General features: G+C 33.9%; 1 protein-coding gene across 1 annotated transcript; it reads left to right on the top strand.

Moving 5' to 3' along the window:
• Nucleotides 1-789: 789 nt before the first annotated feature.
• LOC127718381 (uncharacterized) lies at nt 790-19,827 on the top strand. Its single transcript, XM_052224363.1, has 10 exons — nt 790-900; nt 2,312-2,363; nt 4,783-5,072; nt 6,050-6,172; nt 8,639-8,690; nt 10,057-10,346; nt 11,915-12,034; nt 13,267-13,318; nt 15,133-17,262; nt 19,013-19,827. Exons 3-10 carry the CDS (start codon nt 4,845-4,847, stop codon nt 19,096-19,098), a joined length of 3,081 nt encoding a protein of 1,026 aa, XP_052080323.1. The 5' UTR covers nt 790-900; nt 2,312-2,363; nt 4,783-4,844; the 3' UTR covers nt 19,099-19,827.
• The last annotated feature ends 264 nt before the right edge of the window (nt 19,828-20,091 follow it).

Genomic DNA, 20,091 nt, shown 5'->3' with positions numbered 1-20,091 from the left:
AGATTGTTTAAATCTGAACACTTTAGTGCAAATGGGTCGTTTTTCATGCTGCCTTGACGCTGTAAACATGTCAAAATTGACATAGTTAACCTGCAATGGCAATTTTATAGTTGTTGATCATTATCTATAAGCCAAGATTTTACCCAAAAAGATATTGTATATTACAGTATATTTTGGTAAAATCAATCTCGATCCCACACATCCTTTTTTAAGTAATCCTTGCTCACATCATCTATAGATTAATAAAAATAAACTCAAAATGAAATTATTCCGGTAACAACCACTTCACTTGAACGTTGGTGGCTATTTGTCTCATTGCCAACCATACCACATCTCCTTATTTTTATATACGAATGTGTTACAAAAACGAACACTTATAACAACTAGTTTTGAAAACGATTTATACCAAAATTAACGAGCATTCGTAAACTATTTAACTGTTCATGATATGCTAAGTAGGAATGGTTGATATATCAAGCCGTGGAACTATTAGAACTCTGTTTTCAACCATTTCAAATTGGATAACTGCTATTGATGGAATCAATGAAAGAAAGAATAAATTTCTTATTTGTGTCAGTGAAGGAAAATTATAGTCAAGAGTACCACACGTCCTTCTTCGACGTATTTTTTGTTTTATTGTCTATTATTCTCTCTGTATCAACTCAAAGCTTACGAAACTCCACGAAAATATCCTCTCCTCACATGACGTACAGTACATCAAGCATAAGTACTTGATACAGTAATTTTTAATAAAATATGAACTCTACTTTGATTGTGTTATAGGGATTATATAATGGAAACTTTTCATCAATATGTACAACACTGTATTGTTTAAGCCCTTCGTCGTCCACCTGCTACGGAGAGACGGCGTCAGATGGAACATTGTGCGGCAATCATAAGGTATCATAAGACAACACTAATTATAATCGTGAAGTATTGTTGATTTTTATACTTGAAAATATTATTTCATAGCAAAATGAATATGCAATTAAATTGGAAGTTCATAATTTATTCAGGAATATCTTTGCAAATTCACTGCAATAAAAACTATGCACTTATTGAAATGCAAGTTTTAATACATGTATTATAATAAACGATTTAAGTACACAAGAATATATTTTAGATTAACTTAAGCTTGGTAGGCTCGAAAACCAAAATAACTTTTACAGCTTTCTTTCGCTGATACTTTTCTTCGCAGTTTGCCCTTTCTACTCAATTTAGCGACCTCTTCTTTTAAAGTTTGTTTTCAATGTTTTTTGAAGTCATCTAAAGAGAAGATAATACATAATCTAAAGAGAACATAATACCTAATTCAACGATTCATTATTGCGTCATTTACTATATACAAATGTCTCGAAAAACAAATCGCTAGCAAAAATTAGTTGGCTTGAAATACGCAGAACGTCAGGAGCCTAATGACTCAAAGAACATAACAGAACTATTAACAAGAGAATGGACAACTTAGCCTTATTTAGGTAATACATTTTTTGTAACAAACTAGGAAAACGTCGTCATAAGTAAGTAAGTAAGTAATCTTTATTTAAAGTCGGGTTGCATATATACATAATAACAAAGAACATGAACTCTTACGGAAGTTTGCTTCCCTTGTTTTGAATGTTTGCCAGATTTTCGGAATCCTCTGGTTTTATCCAAATAGTGCCATTCAAAAATTTTGCCCGCTAACCCCTACTTTTCTTTTCATAATTTCAAAAGCTATATTTGAAAATCTTATAAAATCCTTGTTATTTTTATTATACTTTTTGGAAGGAAAAAAGTCCCAGTGTTAAATGTATGAAAAATCTAGAGAGAATTATTGCCCGCCAAATTTTAAATGGCTTATATCTCGAAAACAAGCACACGGACCCTTCATTTTTTTTCTGCTTATTTAGTTCCTTTATTTATATACTATCAATTTATAAAAATCTTTAAAAAAGCTTGTTATTTTGAAACAGAGTAGCGAACATCCTTAAGAGCTCTTTAACCAATTGATATTAATAAAAAAAAAATAAATGTAATAACATCAGATACATATACAACACAAACATACAGACAGACAGACATCACATACATGTATTAATACATAGATAGCACATGCAAAATAAAAGCTAAGCAAGATATATATTAAAATAAATGTCAAATATCGTCATGTCCCTCAAGTCCAAACCAAAATGTCGTGTCAGGACTCTCATTGTTTGAATTTTCAAGCTCATGTTTAGTGCAGTCGCGTGGTCTTCAAAATGAAACCTTAAAAGTCAGTGCATACAGTTTAAATATTTTTTGACGCTATTTTTTGTATTTTCTTTTTCGTTAGTGGTGTATATCAGGCGTTTGTACCTCAGATGTAAATGCACCCGCAGGTGATGGTAAGTGTTAAACTTCTGGTATAAAAAATAAATTGACCTCAATTAAAACATTTTAAGAGATAGAAAGCGAAGTTCTTAAAAATTATTTTTTCTTTTGATTTAATTGAAATATTAAGTAAAAAGTTAAGGACGTCGTTTGAAACTTGATAATCGCAATAACTAAAACCAAACATGAGTATGCAATTCAATATGTCATTTCTTACACCAATTAATACGCTTATTTTATTTTAAACTTTTTGCGTAGTAGTTTGATAGACGTCTCTTCTTTACAACTGAGACCCCTTAACCATGTAACAAGTTAGCTATTGAAGTGTAAATACATATATTTCCTCCTAACTTTGAAAATTCACAACTACCTGAATTCTCTTTGACCACTTTGGAACTTTTTCATATCTGAAAAAAAATATGCTTACTTTTATTGACAACGTAATTATAATGTAAATTACAGTTTTTTTTTAAACAAACATTCGGCATTTCTAAAGAAAGCAATGGTGATCTTCTTGTAGCCACTTTTTTTTAATTTTTGCTCATACGGGTTAGTATTTTAAACAATACAAATTGAAAGAATCTCAGCAGTTTTCCTTTAATTTCATTTTCCGTTTTATATACTATGTAATGCCTGAATATTTTTTGGTAACGCGACTATGTAGAAAATCTTTTTCATGAAGTACCACACTGATCCAAATAACAAATTCGCATTGTATTTACATGTTTGAACAATAATAAAAACTATTTTGCCTGTCATATATCGCCTTTATTTCATCGAAACTCAAACAACACCTATACATGGTAAATTAAGAAAGGAAACGGAAACAAGGAAACAACAACCCGATCAACGAGCAGAATACAACTCAAGGCCCCTGATGGGTCTTCAACACAAGGAGAAATTTCGCACCTGGAAGCGGGCTTCACCTGGCTCCTACAAACTAATGTTTATCAGTTCAGCGAAAATGGGCGTCACTCTAAACTCCAAAACATATAAATAAATCAAAATTTAAAAAAAACACACAGGGATAACAAAGGTCAGAGGTTCGTGAATTGGGACTGGCGCAAATGGTGCATATCTTCCGATATTTAAGGGATTGTCTTTCCAATCTTTATTCAATAATAGAAGGTTTCAACTTGTACGGAGTTTTTGAACCTATGCTTTCTTTAATAGGTCACATATTATTATAATTATAAATATTTTTCAATTAATACTATATTGATGTGTTTGACCTGAATTAAATATCTGCGTAACAGATGGTCATAAATATGTTATTAATGAATAACCCCCGTCCTTTTTCTCTTGTTCTTGACACCGCCCGTTATTTGTTCCAAACGAACACTTATAACAACTAGTTTTGATAACGATTTATACCAAAATTAACGAGTATTCGTAAACTATTTAACTGTTCATGATATGCTAAGTAGGAATGGTTGTTGTATCAAGCCGTGGAACCATTAGAACTCTGTTTTCAGCCATTTTAAATTGGATAACTGCTATTGATGGAATCAATGAAAGAAAGAATTAATTTCTTATTTGTATCAGTGAAGGAAAATTATAGTCAAGAGTACCACACGTCCTTCTCTAAACTCCAGAACATAAAAATAAATCAAAATTAAAAAAAAACATACAAGGATAACAAAGGCCAGAGGTTCATGAATTGGGACTGGCGCAAATGGTGCATATATTCCGATATTTAAGGGCTGGTCTTTCCCATCTTTATTTAATAATAGAAGGTTTCAACTTGTACGGAACTTTTGAACCTATGCTTTCTTTTATAGGTCACATATTACTATAATAATATTTTTTTTTTAATTAATACTATCATGATGTGTTTGACCTGAATTAAATGTCTGCGTAACAGATGCTCATAAATATGTTATTAATGAATAACCCCCGTCTTTTTTCTCTCGTTCTTGACACCGCCCGTTATTTTTCCAAAAATGTGGAAAAATTTTGGTGAAGCATAAGTTTTATACACCCGTATGATACCCATTTCAGTACGTAAGAGTGTAAATGTCTTGACCGTTTTTATCTTGACACACAACACAAATATTAGCTAGTATTAGCGTGTTTTATGCATATACCGTGATAAGTAAGACATAGAGTCAAAAGTTGGGAAAGCAAAAGTCAACACATTTTAAATATATTGGAAGCAATATAACCTAATATATATAACTTTTTTGAAAAACTTAGTGTTTTAGTAGTTTGTCCTTTACCAGTTTCATCATTTTTTAAATGAACCGAGATGAAATGTCCCTTTTTTATTCTTTCATTTGAATTTACTTAAAAAATTGTTTGTAAAAATTGGCGCACAAAGATTTCAAAAATTAGTCTTATAAAGCGCTGTAGCATTGCTGTTTTATTAATGTATACCCCAAAACGTTTTCTTAATGTATAATTACATGTACTTATGACCAATGTTTCTTGTAGAATCTTGTTTATATGGAGATAAGCCAGGAGCAGTATTCTCCAACGGCTGGACATGTGCAGATATGGTGACAAACGCTCCAAATAACTGTCCTAATAATGCCATAACTTGTTGTTATTCTTGCGCCCCATATTTACCAACTACAACTGCCTCACAATCTTCGTCAACTTTAAGCACTTTAGAAACAACTAGTGCCATGCCACTTGTGTCCACTAGCAGTGTGCCAAACCAATCTCCGGACGCAGATTCACAATGTGAAAGTAATCGTGGAGCTGGATCCTTCATGTGCAGGGTATGTAAATCAAAATCAAAATCAGTTTCTAGCATAGAAGGTACTATACAAAAAAAATAAAAAAATTCTGGCTTATTAGCTAATTTTTTGATAAAAACGACTTTGAAAATTGCATATGAAAAAGTTCATGTAATAAACAATTAAATCACAAGAGGTATGCTAGTTCTTTTTGTTGTAAACATTCTATCACTTAACTATTGTTTTAAATCATACCATGGGTCATTAATAAACACGTCGAAGAAAGACATACATCAACATGACGAAAAACTAAAAAGATTAAAGACAAACTTTGGAAATGGTATTCAAAATTGACATATATTTGAAAAACAACAAACGGACATAACATAGACAAAATTGAGGCCATGGAGAAGGTATTCCTTTTGCAATTTTAACGAATAGTAATTGTATAAGCTGCAATTCATGAAGTAAAACGCCAGATTTAAGCAGCTATAATACATGCCGTACATATTTAATGGTAAGGATATAAACTACGTATTGTAGTTTTTGAATAGCTTCTTTTATATATGAGTATATTACAAAGAAAACGCATATTTTTAAACTGTTGAATAGTTCATACTATGTTAGTTATGAGAACATTTAATGTATCTTGTCGTTACATATATAACACTATAACTATAGTAAGGCACATTTAAAACTTTGCATTTGATATTCGCACTATAACATGGATTATACATTAGAGAAATAGACATAGATGGAATTCACGAAAGAATGAAATCACTTTCTATATGTGTCACTGAACATGTTGGAGAAAAGTCAGTCTAGATAACTCATTTTCTTCTTAAAGGCCATGCATGTTGTATTGTCAACTTTTATATGTTTCAACTGAAAGAGTTAATGAAGATACTAAATAAGCGCCCTCTCACACGCTCTGGAGTACACCGACAAAAGTGACAAGAAACAATTCATTTATAATTGTTTTTACTCAATAATTAAATCTATTTGGATATTGGTTTCAGGGATTGTATAGTGGAAACTTTTCATCCATATGTACAACGCTGTGGTGTTCAAATCCATCATCTAATTCATCCACCTGTTACGGACAGACAGCCTCAGATGGAACATTGTGCGGCAATCATAAGGTAGAATGCTATAAACTTCATTACAATCGTGTTGAATTACTATTACTTATTTGAAAATAATTTTTGCCAGCCAAACAAAAAGTAATATACTGTATTCAAATTAAAATCACAGAAGTTATTTCGGAATATTTTTGAAAAAATCACTGCAATAAAATCTTTGCACTATATCATAATACATATATATATACTCTCCCACTAAACAGACGCAACAACAATATTTCTTTTTCAAAATAGAAACTGAGATATCAAAACATAACCATATTAAAATTTAAATGTCCAATAAAGTCCTATATCATAATACATATATACTCTCCATCTAAACAGACGCAACAACAATATTTCTTTTTCAAAATAGAAACTGAGATATCAAAACATAACCATATTAAAATTCAAATGTCCAATAATTGATTTTAATCATCTGATAGTGGCTGTTGATTACACAGGACATTTTCGGGTTAGCATGTTTAAAGCGACAGGGGGAAGGCGTAAGTAGATACTTTTGGTAGTTGCACGTGCTAATCATGCTAATCATGCTTTTTCTTTAAGCGGGTTAAACATGTATAAAAGACACATAATCGTCTAATGAATTCAGTCGTTAAATTGTTTCTCTAATCTGATATATCAAGACTAGCCAGAGCTGCCTGAAACATCGTAATTGTTCGTCTTGTGGCCGGTGAGTTACAGAATGCAGGCGCTAGACTAATATTCACTGATGAACGACTTTGATACTTTTGACCGCTACCAGCAATCCAGTTCCGCATCTTACCGTCAACGTTCTTGTCGATCTTTGATCCCATCAGCAGCCCAAGATCGCAACATATATATACTTCCCATGAAAAACCGGACCATTACTGCAACAGAAACAGCATCAAATGACCCAGGTCTTTGATGTATATCGGCACATCAGAAACTGTTTCAATGAAATCGGCTTACAAACCAGACGTCCTTACTTTGACGCAGTACTGCAACGCCGATATCGACTTGCCAAATTCGGATGGTGTCACAGAGTACATGTATGATGGTAGGACTTACAAAATTGAGGCGGGTCTGGTTTAGAGATATGATGGTCGTATCCATGTCTACAGATGCCGGATTGAGATTTCAGTAGGAAATGCGTCCTTGATGTCGACAATTTTGATACCACAATTGCTGCCTGTAATGAACCTCCGTAGAGATGTTTTTCAGAATGACATCGCTCGGCCGCTTACATCTCGTGCTACTTTCTACGAAAACCAGAACGTAACATTCTCCACTAGCCGTTCAAATCACCAATTTTGAACCCAAAAGAACATTTTTGGGAAGGTTCTGATAAACGCGTATGCAGTCGTTATCGGCATCGCAAACTGCAAGACGTACAGCATGATCTTGTGCAAGAATAAGGGAAAGTTCCACAAGACTGTGCTTGTTGATTAATTGAGTCTATGCTGATATATGTCCGTGCTTTGTTTCTTGCAAATAGTGGGTACAACAAATATAATACTTTGATGTGACGTCATCAGAACGCTTAAGACTTTAATGTAACACATTCAGACATTTGAGTTTAGTCTGAACAACCAGTGTAAGAAATTTCAGTGAATATGATGGTTATTTTTGTTTTTAAAATGTATTGATAATTTGTAGTAAATTAAATTTTTGACATACGCGAGAAACCGGATACTGTAAACAACTTTCTTACGTTGATATCTTTATTCGCGTTTTCAATCTTTCCAGCCAATTTTTCGGGGATTTATTTCCCCAATTATCTATGTGTGTTGCAGTATTCATTCAAGTGAAATCTTAATATGATATATTCGCAACCGAAATCAAATAGATCGAAAACATTATTTGGTTAACAGTACATAAAACGTATGGGATCTTCATGACTAAATTGACAGAAATAAATTATCATATATACCAGGTTTAAAATTTTCTACGCCAGACGCGCGGTTTGTCTACAAAAAAATCTCATCAGTAACGCTCGAATAAAAAAAGTGAAAAAAGTCAAATACATTACGAAGTTGTCCAATATTGAGGACCCATGATTCCGAAAGATTCTGCCAAATACAGCTTAGGTAAACAGAAGTGTAAATCAGATCAAGGGAAACATTAATTGCTTTAGTTGCTTCCAAATAAACTTCATCATGTCCCACGAGACTAACGGTAGAGAGGTCATATAATCAATTATTGAAATGTGCGAGAGCCCAAAAACAACTTTGTTGGTATAACACTTATAGTCAAATGTAACACTTATATAGTCAAATGGCAAAGAATGCTTAAACGCCGTTACATGGTCATAAATAATAAAATAAAAAGATAAAGTTGGTTATAACACCAAGACTATCATTTCGAGAAAGAAAATTAGACAACAATTGACAAGACACAAACTTTACAAATTATACCAATTTTCTTTCTTGATCATCGTGTATGGGTACATTGTTGTAATTGTTTTTGTTGTTGAATTTATTTTTATATTTTCTTTTACGTTAGTGGTGTATGTCAGGAGTGTGCACCTCAGATGTTAATGCACCCTCAGGCGATGGTAAGTGTTTGTTCAATAATAATTTATATTAGTTCAAAAGACAATAATTACTTGAGGCTTTTTTCTTTAAATTATTTTTTCTTGTCGATAGTAACGATGGGTGAACAGCTTAAGAACGTCGGAGGAACCAATTGTTATAACAAAGAAATAACAAATCGTCCGAAGAAAGAGATTATTTTTATTTTCCCTTTGGAAAATTTTCATTCATATGTAACACATGTTACCCCTTTCAAACAGCACTTTCGCATGTTGCATAAGAAGGAATGTCTTTCAAGTTTTTGCGATATTTAAATGCAGGTATTTTCCGTCTTTATGAAGTTATGAAAAATTTAGTTAAGTATGGGTTCTTAAGGGTAAAGTTAGTCACATATTCGAAAGTTAAAGTACACTATTATTACCTTTACTCAATCTCTGTGTCACAAATGGACATTGGTGTGTTCTAAATGTCATAACTACGTCTTGTTTTCTTTGTTCATGACAACAAAGATGGAGAACATGTGTGTTGTTGTAAAAGTGTAATACACATGTATGCTAACGATTCCAGTACGAAGAACTCGTATAGCTCGATCTCCAATGGACTAACAAAAACTTACCAAATTCGCTGCAATGAATGAGTATTCCTAGTAATGCAGAGGGTTAAACCTTGGAAACACCAAAGAAAACGTGTTATGTTAAATATATTTGAAGTCATATATATAACCTTACTGACTTACTGACTGACTGGAAAACTAGTGCTTAATACCTTATTAATATGCCCCATGCCAGTTTCTTTTTTTCCAAATTAATAAGAGTGAAATAGCCTTTGTTATTTTTTTAAATTCGTTCTTATATTGCCAACGAAATTACAAAGTACTATTTCCGGAATAAATTTGATATAACTTCATTGTAAGATTGCTGTCTCATTGATGTTTAACCTATTCTATTCTTATTCAATGTAAGTTTATTTTGTTACCTATTCTTACATCGGACTCGGATTTCTTTTAAACTTAGTTTTACTGTGCGTATTGCTATGTGTTTCTTTATTCTACATTGGTAAGAGGCATAGGGGAGGGTTGAGATCTCATAAAACATGTTTAACCCCGCCGCATTTTTGCGCTTGTCCCAAGTCAAGAGCCTCTGGCCTTTGTTAGTCTTGTATGTTTTAAAATTTTAGTTCATTTATATGTTTTGGAGTTTAGGGTGACGTCCATTTTCACTGAACCAGTACACAATTTTATTTAGGGGCCAGCTGAGGACCACCTCCGGGTGCGGGATTTTCTCGTTGAGCTGAAGACCCATGGGTGGCTTTCGTCTGTTGTGTGCTCTTTGACATACTCCCCATTTCCATTCTCAATTTTAAATGTACCATTGAATATTGTTCTTGTAGAATCTTGTTTATATGGAGATAAGTTAGGACCAGTATTTACCAATGGTTGGACATGTGCAGATATGGTGACAAATGCTCCAAATAACTGTCCTAATAATGCCATAACTTGTTGTTATTCTTGCGCTCCATACTTAACAACTACAACTACCTTATCATCTTCGACAACGGTAACTACTTTAGAGACAACTAGTGCCTTGCCACCTGCGTCAACAAGCAGCGTACCACTCCAAGCTCTGGATGTAGATTCACAATGTGAAAGTAATCGTGGCGCTGGATCATTCATGTGCCGGGTAAGTAAATCTAACTGGATTTTCCTTAACAAGAAACTATCGAACCAAAAAGTTGCAAACCAAGGATGTATAAATAAACAAACACGTGACGAGCTTGAAAACCCAAAAAGATCTGAAACGAAAAGTAAAATTGACCTGAGGTCAACTTTGCCTGAGATATTTGGAACCCTAGTCTCTTAGTAATTTCATAATTAATCAATAGAGAATTAAAAAAAAGTGTTATAAATCATGTCAGTACAACAACTCTGATATTTGACCTGATGATACGCTCGGGGACTTATACAGCCCAACAACAATGGTATCGACCCAGTGCAAGTGAATGAAAATAACACTATATATTGTGTTCGTCCGAAGCATTTTCCTGGATTAAACTTCATAATGAACATTCAAACCAAAGAGGTGATATGGAAATAAAAAGATAAATACATGTTATGTGTTAAGCTGAAATATGATGTAGGTCATGAATCTATAATAAGGATGAAAACAATACGTATTTCTCTGCGTTCTAACGTATTGATTGGATGGGAAATTAAAGTGTATTAGTCTTTTTATATTTGTTCAGGGATTGTAAATGTGCAATGGTTTCAAGGTAAAACATATACTTGAGTACCAAACTTTTTATCAATCAGGCCTTAAAATAAGAGATAATTGTTCCTTTATTCATTCTCTGCCAAATTTCAAAATTTCAAGATTTTAATCTATCATGTTCTATGTTTGATGAAGTCAACTTTTGGAAGAGGGGCGAAAGATACCACAGGGACATTCAAATTCATAAATCGAAAATAAACTGACAATGCCATGACTAAAAAAGAAAAAGACAAACAGACAATCAATAGTACAAAAACACAACATAGACAAATAAAGACTTAGCAACACAAACCCCACCAAAAACTGGGGGTGATCTCAGGTGCTCCGGAAGGGTAAGCAGATCCTGCTCCACATGTTGCATCAGGAAGCATTGGAAGCTATGCATGAATAAAACAGGCATTATAAATGTATTGCTATACAAACAAGGCACATAGCTTGCTGTTCGGTGTAAGCCAAGGCTCCGTGTTGAAGACCGTATAATGGTTTACTTTTATAAATTTTGAACTGGATGGAGAGTTGTCTCATTGGCACTCATACCACATCTTCTTATATCTATCTACATAACTGTTAGGTTTTTAAACTAAGTCTTTTGAACGGATACTTCATATTTTTTGGACAAAACTAGGGGTGATCTCAGGTGCTCCGGAAGGGTAAGCAGATCCTGCTCCACATGTTGCATCAGGAAGCATTGGAAGCTATGCATGAATAAAACAGGCATTATAAATGTATTGCTATACAAACAAGGCATATAGCTTGCTGTTCGGTGTGAGCCAAGGCTCCGTGTTGAAGACCGTATAATGGTTTACTTTTATAATTTTTGAACTGGATGGAGAGTTGTCTCATTGGCACTCATACCACATCTTCTTATATCTATCTACATAACTGTTAGGTTTTTAAACTAAGTCTTTAGAACGGATATTTCATATTTTTTGGACAAATCGGTACTAAGGAATTTCTTAAATATTAATCATTTGTTCCAGGGACCATACAACGGTGACTTTACTTCTATTTGTACAAACTTATGGTGTGCAAATCCTACGAATACGTCTAGTTGTCTGTCAGCTACAGTCACAGATGGAACGCTGTGTGGAAATAACAAGGTATTAGTGGATTCAATAACCGATTATAAGAGGCCAACCTTAAACTACGTCTTTACAGATTGCAATCGGGTTAAAAAATAAAAAGTGCATGTGACCAAATGTTTTCAATACTTTTGATGGAAAAATAATACAAAAAAACATGTTTTTGTCAAAAGAATTTACAGATTTTTTTCTTCATTTATATATATACTAGAACACACACGCGAAATTGCGGGCATTTAGAGCGTGGTTGAAAGTATGTAAACTGTTGTAGGATGAATTTTCCTAAAAAGATTTTAGGACTGGAGAATTTCAGGAAAGGTATCAAAAGTCATTGGTACTTGGGGACAGGATAATTGTTTTTTGGCCCTCCCCCTTTTTTCCAAAATCCGTTATTTTTTGTTTTCTATTAATTTCAATTATTGTCGCGTTTTTTTGTATACTATGAACATGCATATACTATAAATAAAGTGTATTTGCTATTTACTATCAATTCCAAGTTTACTATCCACGGCGGTCACTGACTCTTTATATAATATAAACTTGGAATTGATAGTAAATAGGAAATACACTTTATTTATAGTATATGTATGTTCATAGTATACAGAAAAACGCGAAAATAATTGTCCTGTCCCCAAGTACCTATGAAAATTATGTGTAATTTTAAACAGTCCTAATAGGAAGTCTTGTCCGATGACGGAAACAATATCCGGACGCCTTTATTTTCGTTTTCCTCCCAAAAAAACCCAAACAGAATAATCATAAGCGAGGAGGACGAATGCGACTTTGCATGGTACCTACAGGACACAGAGGCATGATGATTAATTTATTGTGGAAAGAAGAGAAGCGACACACAAAATGAGGTCTTCTCGTTTAATAGTATAGATATATCGCCAATGGCAGTCAGCAGGGTTTAAGAACATTTGTTGTTCGACCTGTTAGTCAAATGCGTTTTGTTAAAATATACTTTTTCACTTTTTTGATATTTTGGAAAATGTTGTTTGTGCTGTATTTAGACCCCTCTACCAAGAAATTTGTTTTGCATGCACACGTATAAAAATTGCGGTTTTTATCCAACCCAATCATAGGTTTGAACGTTGTTTTCAATTAAGACTTGTTTATATATATATATATGTATATACTAAATATGGCAACAAAATAGTTCGTACTTGAAAACGTTTTTGGCAATAATCAAGATGATGTATTTGAAACCATTTCATAAAACAGTTCACTTCTTTTATTATATTTTACAGTGGTGTTTGTCTGGTGTATGTACAACAGATTCATCAGCGCCTTTGGGCGATGGTAAGTCTAATACAGTAACCTACATTACTGTTGTAAATTGTTACTTTTTCTGTTTAGTTTATTTTTGGTAATATCCATTTTACGTGGCTCGGTACTATACCATCCCGTCATTGTGTTATTGTGCTATGGGAAATATTTGTATTCGTGTCTTTTGTTTTTCTAATGTACTTTTCATATTTGTCTTTTTGTTTGTCTTTGATGACAGATTTGTTTGTTTTATAGTTATTAAGATTATAACACAATGGTGACTGCTGTTCCCCTATTGTTGACATTTTATGCGACTGTCATACAAGTTAGAGGTTTAGCTAGTAATAAAACCAGGTTCAATCCACTATTTTCTACATAAGAAAATGCTTTTACTAAGTCAGGAGTATGACAGTTGTTATCCATTCGTTTGATGTGTTTGAGCTTTTGCCATTTGATTAGGGGCTTTCCGTTTTGAATATTCCTTGGAGTTCGGTATTTTTCTTATTTTACTTTCTGGTAACGTTTACGTCATTTGGTCACTGGTGGAAAAATCGTTTAATGATGGGCCTTATTTAGGATTTTATGCATATTATGTATGTGTTTTTACTTTAATTATGGTATGGAGTTTCGGGATGTTTGTAAACTTTTAAATTATAGACACATTTTTACAAAACAGTCGATTGTGGTAGGTGCAAATACAGGTGGATCTTTTTTTGCATAAGCATGAATTAGATTGATCTGTTAAAGGCATTTATTTACATCTCTGCCCCCGGCGACCGGGTTTGGGGAAAAAATCCAAAAAATGGGCAAAATTATCATCAAAAAGAGAAAGTCGAGTACACTTTTTTTATGTTAAGGCGTCTTTGAGTTGACTAATCTGTCTTGAAAACGTATAAAAAATATTTCATATATCAACTCGCTTAAGATTCTATTAGTTTTATATATTAAGGCTCTGGGTTGATATAATAATATTAAAAAATTAAAATATAATATATGGGTCAAGTGAAATACCTTTCGAATGAGTCATAACAGCAGAATTGGTGTGTTCGAATAACAAATTTTTACTAAAAGTACTTGACGACAGGCTTTTCAAGTGGATCTTTAAAATGCATATCTTCAAAAAACTTCAGTTTTTGTGTGTGTTATCTAGGATAATTAGTCTTCAACTGAAAATTTTTTGTCTGCCCTTCTACGAAATATTTAATTAGATTTTTTTTAAATATTTTTAAACTTTCGATACTTCCCCCTGACAACCGATCAGATAGTAGATTTAAGTTGAACAAATGCATAAAAGTACATTAAATGATTCTAAATAGCTAGTAGATACATTTATCTTTTAAAATAAAACTGTCATATAAGGATCGTAATGATGCTATGTGGATACATTTATCGATTTTCAAGAGCTAAATGAACAGCGCGTCATCACTACAATGGCTTCCATTTTTACGATTATGTAAATTAGGTGGCGTAATGGGGAGATAATTTTGGCGAAAAGAATACTGACTGTACATATTGTTAAACAGTAAAGCACGTCGGACGCACAACATTTTAAGTGTTATTTTCATTTACATATTGTTAAACAGTAGACGATGGTATACACGTTCACCCTATTGTTAAAATTACTTGTTACTTCAGGTCTTATACTACTAAAAAAATAAGTTCTAAAACTCATAGGTGCCGTTCATTTAAAAGCTACCGCAATGAACAAAGTAGATATGACAGGAAGAAGACATCGCTTGAATTGAATACTTTGGAAATACTTTCACTTTTATTTTGTATATTGTCTCGTTTAATGAAGAAAAATGGCAACCTTGGTAAAAATATCATTTTTTTATTTTATTTTGTAGAATCCTGTTTGTATGGAGATAGATTGGGACCAATATTTACAAACGGCTGGTCATGTTCAGATATGGTAGCGAACTCTCCGAATTACTGTTCGCTCGTACCAGTTGATTGTTGTTATTCATGCGCGCCATATTTAATGATACCAACATCGTCACAATTATATAGTACAACTTATCCACAAGACACAGCTACTTACGGTGCTAGTTTAAGTGACCAAATGCAACCAACTACATCTGGTAACATACCACATGCGTCCAGCAGTAATATGCCGCCAAGTAGTCACATGGTACCATCTTCAAGTAGTTATGCTCCACTGCACTCAAGTTATGTTGGTACAACCTTTTCCAATGGTGATATGCCACATGCGTCTAGCAGTAATATACCACCTCCGTCTAGCAGTAATATGCCACATGCATCCAGCAGTAATGTGCCACATCTGTTTAGCAGTTATATGCAACATCTGTCCAGCAGTAATATGCCACACCCGTCAAGTAGTAATATGCCACCAAGTGTTCACATGTTACCATCTTCAAATAATTATGCTTCACTACACTCAAATTATGATGGACCACCTTTTTCCAATGGTAATATGCCACATGCGTCTAGCAGTATTACACCACCTCCGTCTAGCAGTAATATGCCACACCCGTCAAACAGTAATATGCCACCAAGTAGTCACATTTTACCATCTGCAAGTAGTTATGCTCCACTACACTCAAGTTATGATGAAACAACCTTTTCCAATGGTAATATGCCACATGCGTCTAGCAGTACTACACCATCTCCGTCTAGCAGGAATATGCCACACCCGTCAAGCAGTAATATGCCACCAAGTAGTCACATGTTACCATCTTCAAGTAGTTATGCTCCACTACACTCAAGTTATGATGGAACAACCTTTTCCAATGGTAATATGCCACATGCGTCTAGCAGTAATATACCACCTCCGTCTAGCAGTAATATGCCATTTCCGTCTAGCAGTAATACACCGGTTCCGTCAAGCAGTAATATGCAACCAAGTAGTTCCATGTTACCATCCTCCAGTAATTATGCTCCAGTACACTCAAGTTATGATGACACGACCTTTTCAAATGATAATTTGCCACATGTGTCAAGCAGTAATATGCCACAGCCGTCTAGCAGTAATATGCCACAATCGTCCAGCGGTAATTTACCACATATGTCTAGCAGTTATATGCCGCTTCCATCAAGCAGTAATATGCAACCAAACAGTCCCATGTTACCATCCTCCAGTAATTATGCTTCACTACATTCAAGTTATGATGGCACTTCCTTTTCCAATAGTTATATGCCACATCCGTCCAGCAGTAATATGCCATATCCGTCTAGCAGTAATATGTCACCTCCATCCAGTAGTAATATGCCACTTTCGTCCAGCAGTAATATGCTACTTCAATCCAGCAGTAATATGCCTTCACCGTCCAGTAGTAATATGCCACCATTCAGCAGTAATATGCCACCTCCGCCAGGCAGTTATATGCCACTACCGTCCAGCAGTTATATGTCATCGTCCAGCAGTAATATGCCTCCACCGACCAGAAGTAACATACCACCGTTCAGCAGTATTATGCCACTTCCGTCCAGTAGTTATATGCAACTACCGTCCAGCAGTAATATGCCGCCATCTATTAGTAATAAGCCACCACCATCCAGCAGTAGTTTGTCACCGTCCAGCAGTACTATGCCATCGCAGTCCAGTAATACCATGCCACAAACGTCCAGCAGTAATATGCCAACTACGTCTAGCAGTTATATGCCACCACCGTCTAGCAGTAATATGCCAACATCCAGTAGTAATATGCCAACACCCAATAGTAATATGCCACCACTGTCCAGCAGTAATATGCCACCGACCAGCAGTACTGTGCCATCACAGTCAAGCATTAATATGTCACCACCGTCCAGCAGTAATGTGCAATCAAGTTCTGCACCAACTGCATCAACAACAATAATATCATCAACCACAACAACAAAAACTACAACAATGACACATACAACAACACCAACATCATCAACACCACCAACAACAACAACAACATCAACGACACAATCGATACCTACAACAACAACAACGACAACGCCAGTCGCCCAGCTTGTTGTGTTAAACTTTGGTAAGATTTATGTTGTACTGTTGACAGTCTATATTAGTTTCAAAGTGTTTTAGGCATTTGTTTATACATTTGAACACAAAACGTCTCTTGAAACTTTACCGGTTATTTGATCCATGTTCAAAGCATTTTAAAAATGGAAGGGTTAGCTCTTTTTTCACAAATCCTGGTCTTATTTTGAATTCTCTATGATTTTGAATGTATCTTGATGTCTTTAAAACACTTATTGACCATTTTTTAAATGCAGGCTGTCATGTCAATAAAAAAATTAGTATTTCTAATTTTCTATCGTAACGAGCAGAAAAATCGTTTTGCTTGCTTCGTTTTTCTTTGATTTAAGCGTCGTACTTAACATTTCGTTTCAGACTTGTATATATATATATTTTCCAAAAGTGATTTAGTTACCCCATGGGGTACTTGTAGGATGAATGAGGTCCCTTTCTTACAATCAAATTTCTTAAATACATTAAAATACTGTGTACAAGAAACATCGGCACTAATAAAGATACTTTACATTCTATTTGCCTGGTATAACCATGACACGATTGCTATATACAAAGATGGACATCTCTAAACTAAACGTAATGTTATGTATGTTACATAGTGTCACTAAGGTGTTGTGTCCCTTCTTGGCTTCTGTGTTATTTCAAGCGTTGTTTTCATTTAATGATGTGTAAAGGACAAGGACCCGATACTAGTATCATAGATTAATAGGGTTATGAGGAAAAATGACCAAATTCGACCAAAATAAATAAAACACTCTCTAACATGCTTTTTCTCGTCCAACTTATTGTATTGCTACTGTTGATCTTTTCGTTTACTGACCCATGCTACCGAAAAAGAGTTAAGCATAAAAACATGAGAGGTGCTTTGCAGGGCGGCGTCGATTATCGTTGACGGGTTCCGATCTCACTAAATAGGGCATGACATTTTCGTTATGTTCGCCTGTCTTTATTTGGTCTTGTTTAGATTCCCAAAAACTTTGGTATACCTCTTCACGTTTCATATCAATAATATTATAAATTTTCTCATGAGTTATTATCAAAACCCGAAAATGATAAAGTTTTAAGAACGCAAATACAAACCTATATAAGTCAGGATCATGCAATTTAGTGGTTGTCGTTGGTTCATGTCTGTCATATTTGTTTTTCGTAAATTGTTTTGTTATAAATTAAGCCGTTAGTTTTTTCAATTGAACTGTTTCATATTTTTCATGTCGGGGCCTTTTATAGCCGCCTGGTATGGGGTTTTCTCATTGTTGAAGGCCGTACAGTTGCCTATAATTGCTTACATCTACTTCATTTGAACTTTGTTGGATAGTTTTTTCATTGGCAATCATACCACATCTCATTATTGTATACAACACATAAAGCATAAAATGAACACTAAAGCGAGCTTATATACTTTGAAAGAAATTTTTGTTATTTCAGGTGCTTCAAGTGTTTACTCTCATTATCAATGATAAAGATTATTAGTTTTGTCTTCCATTTTTTAAAGTTGTTTCATATTTTCCGCTACATGACTTACAAGTGATGTTCTACACCATATAAAAGAATTCTGGTCTTTACTTTAAATCATTTTAACAAGATTTGGGGCAAAGAACAAAGTAATTAGTTCATGTAGTTTACATAAAAGAGGGACGAAAGATATCAGAGGGACAGTCAAACTCATAGATCGAAAACAAACTGACAACGCCATGTTGACTTAAATGACTTCAGAAACAATATTTACTTTGTATCTTCCTTAATTTCAGATTCTGGAGCAGTTGTGCCCTTCCAAAGAGTTATCTCCATTGTCATCACCATAGCAACAGTTGGAATTCTTAAATATGTGCTGTAAATTGGAATGGTTTCAGTTAACATACGATGTGCACATTCCTTCATAAATAAATGCTACATCGTATATTATCCACATAACTGCACATTTAACATTAATAGTGAACAGAGTCAACAACTAATGTCCTTTGTTTGTTAAAGTTCAATAACATTATCGGTACCAAATTTTCTGCACCAGATGCGTAATTCGACAATAAATGTGTCTTCAGTAATATTAGAGGCCAACATATTTGAAAATCCAAACCTTGAAAAAGAAGAGCTCAAATACAAAAAAAGGACAAAAAGTATAGCGAAACCTGGGAAAGGAATCATAGCTTTGCATGAGGAAGATATATTCATTAATTTAAAATAGTTTCGACTTATAAACATTCACAAGATGACGAAGAATTTAATATAAATTCGGAATAATTCTACATTTTATTTACTGCACTTCTTAATTATTTATATTCACTTTACATCTATTTCGACAATGGCTTTATACAATGTAACTAAAATAAATAACAAGTTCAACTACATGCCATTTAATAGTTTGACGAAATGTAATAAATAAGCACACGACCTTCCTATTAGGCAAACATAACGTTTAAAATGTGCAACCAAGTGAGCAAACGGATCACTAATTAAAACCAAGGGACAGATATGACATTGATTGACTTGTATGATCATGCGTAAAACATTTGAAGGGAATTATGAAAATTGAAGTCACTTATTTCAAATAAAATTTCATGTCTGAGGCACAACATTTAACAGCTAATAAGTAAAATTGTCTTTCTCTCACAAGGGTAAATTAAATCATCATAGATACCAGGATTACAATTGTAACGCCAGACGCTCGTTTCGTCAACAAAAGAACCATCAGAACACTCGAATCATACAAATTAAAACTTCCAAATAAAGGTAGAAATTGAAGGGGATTGAGGAATCACAATTCCAATAAGTTTTGTCAAATACTGCTAAAGGTATCTATAATTGTACGAATTCCCCTCAGTGGAGATAG

This window comes from Mytilus californianus, unplaced genomic scaffold, assembly GCF_021869535.1.
Source record: "Mytilus californianus isolate M0D057914Y unplaced genomic scaffold, xbMytCali1.0.p SCAF_10, whole genome shotgun sequence".
Classification (NCBI taxonomy): domain Eukaryota; kingdom Metazoa; phylum Mollusca; class Bivalvia; order Mytilida; family Mytilidae; genus Mytilus; species Mytilus californianus.
The sequence above is the reverse complement of the archived record's forward strand: the minus strand, read 5'-3'. Positions and strand labels throughout refer to the sequence as shown.